Source organism: Amblyraja radiata, chromosome 14 (genome assembly GCF_010909765.2).
Source record: "Amblyraja radiata isolate CabotCenter1 chromosome 14, sAmbRad1.1.pri, whole genome shotgun sequence".
Lineage (NCBI taxonomy): Eukaryota > Metazoa > Chordata > Chondrichthyes > Rajiformes > Rajidae > Amblyraja > Amblyraja radiata.
In genome coordinates, this window is record NC_045969.1 from 10,553,453 (window position 1) to 10,564,525 (window position 11,073).

Below are 11,073 nucleotides of genomic sequence, written 5' to 3' on the forward strand. Positions count from 1 at the left end.
CGAGCCATTTACAGTGTATAGATATACATACATGACAAGGGAATAATGTTTAGTGCAAGGTAAAGCCAGTAAAGTCCGATCAAAGATAGTCTGAGGGTCACCAATGAGGTAGATGGTGGTTGGGGAAAACCTTACTCATGTCACCCCATGCAACCTGTTTCAATCCATATCGCTCCCATCAATGGAGCCAATTTGACACAATCAATGTTCATACAGCAAGTACTTGGAGCAGAATTAGGCTATTTAGCCCATCAAGTCTACTCCGCCTTTCAATCATGGCTGATCTATCTTTCCCTCTCAACCCCAATCTCCTGTCATCTCTCCATAATCGCTGGAGACAATCTGCATCCCTCCCGTCAATGGGGACAATTTCTCCCAGTTCATTCTATTGACATCTCTACCAACTTTCCTGCAACTTGGTACAGAATAGCACAGCAACAGGCCCTCCAGCCCAGGTTGATGCCAGGTTAAACCAATCTCCACTGCCTGCATGTGATCCTTATCCCTCTATTCCCTGCATATCCATGTGCGCATGTAAAATTCTCTTAAACGCCACTATCGTATCTGCCGTCACCACCGTCCTGGCATCTCTCACTTTCCATGTAAAAAATCTTATTCCGCACATCTTCATTGAAATGTTGCCTTTCTCATCTTAATAATTTGAAATTCGAGATATCGTTCTGGTAAATCCCTACCGCATGCTCTACGAAGATCAAAATCTTCAAGTGAAGATGGGGTGGTAGAGTTGCTGCCTTACAGCAGCAGGGACCCGGGTTTGATCCTTACTATGGGTGCTGTCTGTCTGGAGTTTGCACGTTCTCCCTGTGACTGCGTGGGTTTTCTCCGGGTGCTGCAGTTTCTGCCCACTTGCCAACGACGTGTAGGCTAATTGGCTTCTGTAACTTGTCCCTAGTGTGTCGGATAGAACTAGTGTACGGGGTGATTTTAGTTTAGTTTAGTTCAGAGACAGGCCCTTCGGCCCACCGAGTCCGTGCCGACCTGCGATCCCCGCACACTAGCACTTCCCTACACAATCGAGGGACAATTCTTACATTTACCAAGCCAATTAATCTGCAGTCCTGTACGTCTTTGGAGTGTGGTAGGAAGCCAAAGATCTCGGTGAAAACCCACGCGGTCATGGGGAGAGCGTACAAACACCGTACAGACAGCACCCGGAGTCGGGAGCGAACCGGGTCTCCGGCGCTGCAAGCGCTGTAAGGCAGCAACTCTACCGCTGTCCCACCGTGCCATCCTTGTTGGTCGTTGAAGACTCGTTGGAGCAAAGGGCCTGTTTCCATGTTGTATCTCCAAATCAAACTCAACTCACCTGTAGTGACTAAACCTGTTCTCAGTGCTCTGGTGTTAATTGCTTCATTTAGCCGTAAGATAAATTTCACCCCTTTGTACAAAGGCCAGCAATCCACGGACATTTTTAATTGTTTTCTCCACCATTCATGATATTTTAAAGACCGCCCCCTTATTGACCCTGATCTGGGGATAAAAAGAGATAAATCTTAGTTATAACACAAGGGGAAGGCAGAAGGGGCACGGGACCTCTGTGCTGTATATTCCCTGCAGTAGCTGGAGGTTGATGAGGGGCGGTGAGGGAGAGGCGAAACGATATTGCGGATATTCTCGGAACTGAGAGCGCAGAAGTGAAAAAATAAAGTTTAAAGGCTTTATTTATTGGAAAACCGTTGCAGATCCCCAGGATCCCTCTAAAAACAAATGTCACAGCGTGTTAAAGCACCTTCACCCTGGAGCCATAGCAGTATATTCAGTTTCTCCCTGCTGATCATTATTCAATACATGGAGATTAATTTGCTGAGACAGCACTTCTCGAAAGCCGATCGATGTGGATGTAAGCCGTGCCTGCCACTACGAATCAGGGGCTGGAGATGGATTAAATGTCTGTGTGTCCTGCTTATAAATAACTTTTTTTATGCAATGATTCACTGCCCATGTTCAGATGCAAATAAAGTGTTTCAACATCGGAGGTGATGTCTGAATTAGATGTGCATTGGTTAAAACATTAGGCGGCACGGTGGCGCAGTGGTAGAGTTGCTGCCTTAAGCCCCTGTCCCACTTAGGAAACCTGAACGGAAACCTCTGGAGACTTTGCGCCCCACCCAAGGTTTCCGTGCGGTTCCCGGAGGTTGCAGGTGGTTGCCGGAGGTTGCAGGTAGTGGAAGCAGGCAGGGAGACTGACAAAAACCTCCAGGAACCACACGGAAACCTTGGGTGGGGCGCAAAGTCTCCAGAGGTTCCGTTCAGGTTTCCTAAGTGGGACAGGGGCATTACATTGCTTACAGCGCCAGAGACCGGGTTCGTTCTCGACTACGGGTGCTGTCTGTACAGAGTTTGTACGTTTTCCCCGTGACCCGCGTGGGTTTTCTCCGAGATCTTCGGTTTCCTCCCACACTCCAAAGACGTACAGGTTTGTAGGTTAATTGGCTTGGGACAATGTAAAATTGACCCTGGTGTGCGAAGGATAATGCTAATGGTTGGGGATCGCTGGTCAGTGGGCTGAATGGCCTGTTTCCGCACCTTATCTCTAAGCTAAACAAAAAACAAACAGGGCATTCATTGCACAGGCCTGGAATGAGCTTATTCGAAAATAATCTTTAAAGCTGTTTCCAGAGCTGCCGCTGCTGAGATGGCTTACTTCAAGAGAGCCTGAGCTATAGGGAGAGGTTGAGCAGGCTGGGACTCTATACCTTGGTGAGCAGGAGGATAAGGGGTGATCTTATAGCAGTGTACAAAATCATGAGAGGAATAGATCGGGTAATTGCACACAGTCTCTTTACCCTGAGTAGAGGAATCGAGAACCAGAGGACATAGGTTTAAGGTGAGAGGGGAAAGATTTAATAAGAAACTAAGAACCTTTTCAACACAAAGGGGGGTGGGTGTATGGAAAGAGCTCCCAGAGGAGATAGTTGAGGCAGGGACTATTGCAGCGTTTAAGAAACATTTAGACAGGTACGTGGATAGGATAGGTTTAGAGGGATATGGGCTAAATGCAGGCGTGTGGGACTAGTGTAGATGGGACATGTTGGTCAGCCGAAGGTCCTGTTTCCACGCTGTAAGACTCTATGCCTCTAAAGCATGGTCTGTATTGAGGCCCTCAGGGAGAGAGCAGGGATGTACATTGAAACTAGGTATCAGCCATGATTTAATGGATGGGAGAGCAAGCTCAAGGTACCGAACGATCTACTTCCTACATCTTATTTACTACTTTTCTCTGCAGGCAGCTTATCCAGCAGTTCTTAAAGCTTTACAGAATTGCTTACCTTAGATTTTGAGTCTGGAGTTGCAGAAATACTCACTTTTACTTGAATACAGAGCCAAACACCATGGTTGCTGCTCAACTAGAACTGCTTGATTTTCCCTCCCTCCTCACCCCCCCAACCCCCCCAACCTCTCCCCTCTCCCCTCCTGTCCTATCCCCTCTTCCCCTCCCCCTCCCGTCCTCTCTCCCTCCCCCTCTCCTCTCCCCCTCCCCCTCCCCCTCCCTATCCCCCTCCCCTCCCTCTCTCCCCCACCCACTCTACCTCCTCATCTCCCCTCCCTCTCTTCCTCCCCCCCCCCACCCCCACCACTCTCCCCCCTCCCCCATTTCCCTGACCCTCCATCCTTTCCCCCCTCCCCCCTCTGGGGGTCAGACTCTCAAAATGGGGGTCAGGCTACTGAGGCCTGAAATAATGAGAATTTTCTTCAGAGGGAACTGTATCATTGGAATTCTCAGCCCTGGAGGTCAGCAGAGGCTCAGTCAAAATTCATTCAAAATCGGTCAATTAATTTCTGGGATAGGGCAGAAACGATATTGAGGTAGAGAAACAACCTTGAGTTCATTGAATTGCAGAGCAAGCTCCAGGGCCTAAATTGCCTTCTCCTGATCCTCTTCCTTATCTTTATTCACTCACTACCCAAATACTGACTCTGCTCCCTTCCAATCACGGTCCCTTCCTCTCCCACCCAATCATTACCTCCCTTTCCCATCCAATCAACAATCACTATATCACAGGCACTTCCTTTCCTTCCTAAACGGGCCGAACGGCCTGTTCATAAGATCATAAGTATAAGGAGCACAATTAGGCCATTCGGCCCATCAAGTCAACTCCACCATTCAATCATGGTTGATCTATCTCTCCCTCCTAACCCCATTCTCCTGCCTTTTACTCATAACCTCTGACAACCATTCTAATCAAGAATCTATCTTAAATATATCCTCTGACTTGGCCTCTACAGCCTTCTGTGACAAAGAATTCCACAGATTCGCCACCCTCTGACTAAAGAAATTCCTCCTCATCTCCTTCAAAAAAGAACGTCCTTTAATTCTGAGGCTATGGCCTCTAGTCCTAGACTCCCCCACTAGTGGAAACATCCTCTCCACATCCACTCTACCCAAGCCTTTCACTGTTCTGTACATTTCAATGAGGTCCCCCTTCATTCTTCTAAACTCCAGCGAGTACAGGCCCAGTGCCGACAAATGCTCATCATATGTGTTCCATCCTGTATGACTAAACTAAACTAAACTAAACTAAACTAAACTAAACTAAACTAAACTAAACTAAACTAAACTAAAGTGCATAAAAACTATGTCTGACGTACAGGCCAAAATCTAACTCAGCATACTTAACATTAGATTATCTGCTGCTTATGACATCTTGCTGTGTGAAAATTGGCCGCTTTGTTTCAATACTTCAGAAGGAGAGAATTCTCCTCCTTTGGGGGAGAATGACTTTGTGGCTCGGTAGCTCGAGGGGATGAGGTACCTCAGGAGGTGATGGGAGGGGGAGGGGGGAGTCGGACTGCACAAAATGGCGGCATTCAGCCAGAGCTGACCTTCCAGTCTTTCCTTCTCGTAGATGCGGCCAGAGCTTCGAAGGAGGACGCCGAGGAGTTTGACATTGACCTGGAGGCTCCCGAGACGGAGAAGGCTGCTGTCGCTATACAGAGTCAGTTCAGAAAATTTCAGAAGAAGAAACAAGATCCTTCTTAGGCTTTCTGTTGGGTGCTGCGAAGACGGCACACAAACAGACAACTCCCTCAAAGCTTTCTCCTGTGGGTGCATGCAGTCACAAACACTCTGCGGTATCTGTGTGTATTGAATATAATAATCCCCCAAAATGGCCTCTGTAATACTCCCCTTAGTTATTCCCCTGTAACCTATTCACACATTAATAAAATCAGTATTGTACCCAATGTATTTCACACGAGCTTCTTTCTCCAGCCTGCAAGAGGAGATGTATACGTGCTGTACAGTTAGACTCTTTCAGAACAACTCAGTTGCCACAGGAGGCAACGGAGGCCAATTCACTGGATTTTTGCAAGAGAGTTAGATTTAGCCCTTAGGGCTAAAGAAATCAAGGGATATGGGGAAAAAGCAGGAACAGGAGGGAGGGGGTGGGGGGGGGGGGTACTGATTTAATTAGTTAGTTAGTTAGTTAGTTAGTTAGTTAGTTAGTTAGTTAGTTAGTTAGTTAGTTAGTTAGTTAGTTAGTTAGTTAGTTAGTTAGTTAGTTAGTTTAGTTTATCATCATGGGCACCGAGGTTTATTGCATGTTATCCTGTCATCGAAACGACTATACATGATTACAATCAAGCCGCCCACAGTGTATAGATACAGGATAGAGGGAATAACGTCTAAAGCAAGATGAAGCAAAAACCAAGAAAGCGCGCCAACGACTCTACTTCCTAAGAAGGCTTAGGAAGTTCGGCATGCCCCCAACAACCCTCTACAACTTCTACAGATGCACCATAGAAAGCATTTTATTGAGATGCATCACAGCTTGGTTTGGGAACAGCTCCATCCAAGACCACAAGAAATTGTAGCGAATTGTGGATGTAGCCCAGACTAACCACCATTCCATTTATACCTCACGCTGCCTCGCACATTGACCACATCCCTCTTCTCCCCTCTCCCATCAGGAAAAAGGTATAGAAGTGTGAAAACGTACACCTCCAGATTCAGGGACAATTTCTTCCCTGCTGTTATCAGGCAACTGAACCATCCTACCAACAACTAGAGAGCAGCCTTGAGCTACTATCTACCTCATTGGTGACCCTCAGACTATCTTTAATCAGACCTTGTTCCATGCTTCCAAGATGGCGCCCAACACAAGCAACTATTTGCAGATCTACCATCACATATTACAATCGCTCCGCACTTCTAAATCTCTACTCTTACAGCAACATTTCATATAATCTATACACCGTAAATGGTTCGATTGTAATCATGTACTGTCTTTCCACTGGCTAGTTAGCACGCACAAAAAAACTTCACAGTACCTCGGTACAGGTGACAATAAACTAAACTAAAGGCCAGTAAAGTGCGATAAAAGACAGTCCGTGGTTGTCCATTGAGGTCCGATGGTCTCTTGTATTACTGTTGGGCTGGAATCATATTTAAACCAGACTGGTCAGAGAAGGCAGATTTCCTTCTGTAAATGGCAATAGCTTTTACTGTCACCATTAACGAAACTCACTACTTAATTCAGATTATTTTATTAAATGACATTCTTCTTCTTCTTTCGTGTGGCGTGCACAGCCTAAAGTTGTTGGACAACTTGTTCTATTTGATCTTCCGTTTGTGCACGTCGAGTTAATTGCATTAGTCGAAACAGGGCGGACCACGTGAAGGTTGCAATCTTCCACCCCTAAATGACATTAATCGTTCCCAACTGCCTGGTTGGGAGATGAACATATTCTCTTGCTGGGGTTACTCTTAGTCATCGTCATTAGTTTATTGTCACATGCACCGATTGTACAGTGAAACGCTTTTGTTGCGTGCTAACCAGTCAGTGGAAAGACAATACATGATTACAATCGAACCATCCTCAGTGTACAGATACAGGATCAAGGGAATAACATTTAGTGCAAGATAAAGCCAGTAAAATCCGATCAAAGATAATCTGAGGGTCTCCAGTGAGGTAGATAGTCATTCAGCACTGCTCTCTGCAGTCTGAAGAAGGGTTTCGGCCCGAAACGTTGCCTATTTCCTTCGCTCCATAGATGCTGCTGCTGCACCCGCTGAGTTTCTCCAGCATTTTTGTGTACCTTCGATTTCCAGCATCTGCAGTTCCTTCTTAAACACTGCTCTCTAGTTGTTGGTAGGATGGTTCAGTTGCCTGATAACAGCTGGGAAGAAACTGTCCCTGAATGTGGAGGTGTAAGTTTTCACACTTCTATACATTTTGCCCGATGGGAGAGGGGAGAAGAGGGAGTGGCCAGGATGCGACTCGTCCTTGATTATGCTGGTACATGAGAAAGGGAATAATGTGAATAACGTTTAGTGCAAGATAAAGCCCAGTAAAGACTGATTAAAGATAGTCTGAGGGTCTCCGATGAGGCAGGTAGCAGCTCAGGACTGACCTTCAAGAGTCAAGTAAAGAGTGTTTTATTGTCATACGTCCCAGATTGGACAATTAAATTCTTACTTGCTGCAGCACAACGGAATATGTAAACATAGTACTTAACGGGAGAAAAATAAAAGTTCAGTGTATGTATACACATGCACACATACTCAATAAACAACAAATATAGTGCAATAATAATAATAATAGTCTGTTGCAGTTCAGAGTTTATTTGTTGTCATGTTTAATAGCCTGATGGCTGTCGGGAAGAAGCTGTTCCTGGACCATCGGTAGGGTGGTTCAGTTGCCTGGGAAAGCTCAAGACATGGAATCATCTCCCTAATGAGAGGTAGGAATTGCACAATAAAAGAAGGAAAATGCTGGAAGCTCTCAACAAGTCTGGGAGTAATTGTGAGGAGAGATAAAGAGGACACGAGCTGGTGATTCAGGCTTCCAGCTTCCACTGAGTGCAATTAATGTTCCATTTAAGTAGCACCAGAAACCTTCGCATCGTGGAAGAAGCCTTGCATCCTTTATAGGGGTTCGACCTTGCAAGTACCGCAAAACTGATGACTCGGCTCTCTCAGCAAAATTATCTTTCCTGAGGTTGGATGTTACACAAACACTATCAATGCTTTCTACAGGTTTGTTGGTTTATTGGCTTGGTGTCAATGTAAAATTGTCCCTAGTGTGTGTAGGACAGTGTTAATGTGCGGGGATTGCTGGTCGGTGCGGAGGGGGCTGTTTCCGCTCTGTATCTCAAGAATGGGTCGACTGGGCTTGTATTCACTGGAATTTAGGATGATGAGAGGGGATCGTATAGAAATATATAAAATTCTTAAGGGCTTGGACAAGCTAGATGCAGGAAAAATATTCCCCATGTTGGGGGAGTCCAGAAGCAGGGGTCACAGTGTAAGAATAAGTCAAGTCAAGTCACTTTTATTTCTATAGCACATTTAAAAAACAACTCTCGTTGACCAAAGTGCTTTACATTGGTGGAGGTACTAACGTTATACAACAGGGGGAGGTAGGCCATTTAGGACTGAGATGAGAAAAACGTTTTCACCCAGAGAGTTGTGAATCTGTGGAATTCTCTGCCACAGAAGGCAGTGGAGGCCAATTCACTAGATGTATTCAAGAGAGAGTTGGATATACGTAGCTCTTAGGGTTAATAGAATCAAGGGATATGGGGAGAATAAGCCATGGTCATATTGAATAGCGGTACTAGCACAAAGGGCAAAATGGCCTACTCCTGCACCCAGTTTCTATGTTTCTATTAAACAAATCCCTGCTCTACTTTCAAATCACTTTTAATGTCCGTTGGTAGCTGCTGTGTACAGACTTTCTTCCAATGGCCAGCCTGGGTCGAGTTTTAACTCTCTTGAGTCGACTGACCGGATCAACTCCTCCTCAGATGCACATGAAATGCTGGAGTAACTCAGAGGGTCGGGCAGCATCTCTGGAGAAAAGGAATAGGTGACGTTTCGGGTCGAGGCCTTTCTTTCAAGCTGAGAGTCGGGGCCTTTCTTTCAAGCTGAGAGTCGGGGGGAAAGGGAAGCGAGAGATATAGAAGGTACATAGAACAAATGAATGAAAGATATGAAGGAAAGGTGGAGCCCACAATGGTCCATTGTTGGCAGGGGGAGGGATGGCATCAGTCGTCATGATGTCTCGGCTATTTATTCATCTCAGAGTGATTGGATCATGGAGCATTACTGCATGGAGCATAGATCACAAAGTGCTGGAGTACCTCAGCGGGACAGGCAGCATCTCTGGAGAACAAGAAGAGGTGACGTTTTGGGTCGAGACCCTTCTTCAGACCCTGGGTGGGACTTGCTGTACCCAGACTGGCTGAGACTGGTCCCTCCATCCAGCCTGAATAATGTTCCCGACCGAAAATGTTACTATTCCATTCCCTCCACAGATGCTGCCTGACCCGTTGAGTTATTCCAGCATTTTGCGTTAGGTTAGGTTTCCCTCCATAGCTTTTCACACAAAAGGCGGTGGATGTATGGAACGAGCTGCCAGACGAGGTAGTTGAGGCAGGGACTATCCCAACATTTAAGAAACAATTAGGCAGGTACATGGATAGGGCAGGTTTGGAGGGATTTGGGTCGAATGGGGACAGATGGGATTAGTGTAGATGCGACATGTTGGTCGGTGTGGGCAAGTTGGGCTGAAAGGCCTGTTTCCACACTGTATCACTCTATATCTCAAAGTACAATAATTAACCTTCAAGGCCAAAATATTTCATTTCTGCCAAAGTGCTGGCCAACCTCAGGGTGTGAATTTGAAGCACAATCTAAATGCAGACCTTTTTGTTAATCTCTTCCCATCTTCTTCTGATCCGTTTTCTATTTCCCTCAGGCTACCCTTCCCTCCGAAACACTTCTAATTATCTCTTGAACCCATTTGTACCTTCTGCTTTCATGGCTTCTCACAGCACTTTCATTTCCAAATTCAGTGTGCATTTAGTGGAAGGATCTTGATTGACGTTGCAGGTTACTTTGAACCTCATAACCTCTTTCATGTACACTCCAAGCTTTGAGCACAATGCAATTAGATCTCTTCGATGGTTACCTTGATAATGCTGTCATGTGGGAGGTATGTTTCACTGGCAGGGCCAATATTTATTGCTCAGTCCTCATTGTCTCTCTTTAGGGCCATTTCAGGGGGCAGTTCAGGTTTAAGACAAGTTTAATATCCTGAAGATTATTTGTGAACCAGATGTTCTTTTCAGCTTAGTTTAGATGAGAGATACAAGGCAGAAACGGGCCCTTCGGCCCATCGAGTCAGCCCCGACCAGCGATCCCCGCACATTAACACTACCCTACACACACTAGGGACAATTTACACTTTACACCAAGCCAATTAACCTACAAACCTGTACGTCTTTGGAGTGCGGGAAGAAACCGAAGATCTCGGAGAAAACCCACACAAGTCACGGGGAGAACGTACAAACTCCGTAGAGACAAGCATCCATAGTCAGGATCGAACCCAGGTCTCTGGCGCTGTAAGGCAGCAACTCTACCGCTGCGCCACCGTGCTGGCCTTCATTTTTATCAAAGAACAATTAATTTCACAGTCATTATTATTGAAAAGTAATTTTTCATCCAATTTACCTAATTCGCTGAATTTAAAATGACAATGGATAATTCAAACTAACTTCTGACCACCTTAAATAAGTGGTGGGGTGGGACTGGTCGGATTCCTCTGAGAGTTAACCTGTACTCAATAGGAAAAATGGCCTCTTCCTATGTTTTTAGGAAACATTTGTTAAAAAGTGCTGGAGTAACTCAACGGGACAGGCAGCATCACAGGAGAACATGGACGGGTGACTTTTTGGGTCGGGGCCCTTCTTCAGAATGATTGTGGGGAGCGGGGGAGCTGGAAGAGAGGTGAAGCCGAAGAAAGACTGGAAATATGATATTTTATAATTAATCTAGACATCAAGATTGTTGCTGTGTTAAATAAAATGCCTAGCCCATAACCTAGCTGTGGCCGGGCAAGAGGCTGTGTGCGTTTACCCGATCTATTCCTCTCATCATTTTGTACACTTCTATAAGGTCACTCCTCATCCTCCTGCACTCCAAGGAATATAGTCCTAGCCATCTCAATGTCTCCCTATAGCTCAGCCCTCAAGTCCTGGCAACATCCTGATAAACCTTCTCTGCACCCTTTCCAGCTTGACAACATCTTTCCTAATAACACGGTGCCC

General features: G+C 45.8%; 1 protein-coding gene across 1 annotated transcript in view; it reads left to right on the plus strand.

Moving 5' to 3' along the window:
* Positions 1-5,205, plus strand: part of pcp4 (Purkinje cell protein 4) — a 102,700-nt gene extending 97,495 nt beyond the window's left edge. The window contains exon 3 of the mRNA XM_033032508.1: positions 4,869-5,205. Within this exon, the coding sequence (XP_032888399.1) occupies positions 4,869-5,002 (134 nt within the window). The 3' untranslated portion in view covers positions 5,003-5,205. The remainder of the gene's footprint in view (positions 1-4,868) is intronic.
* The last annotated feature ends 5,868 nt before the right edge of the window (positions 5,206-11,073 follow it).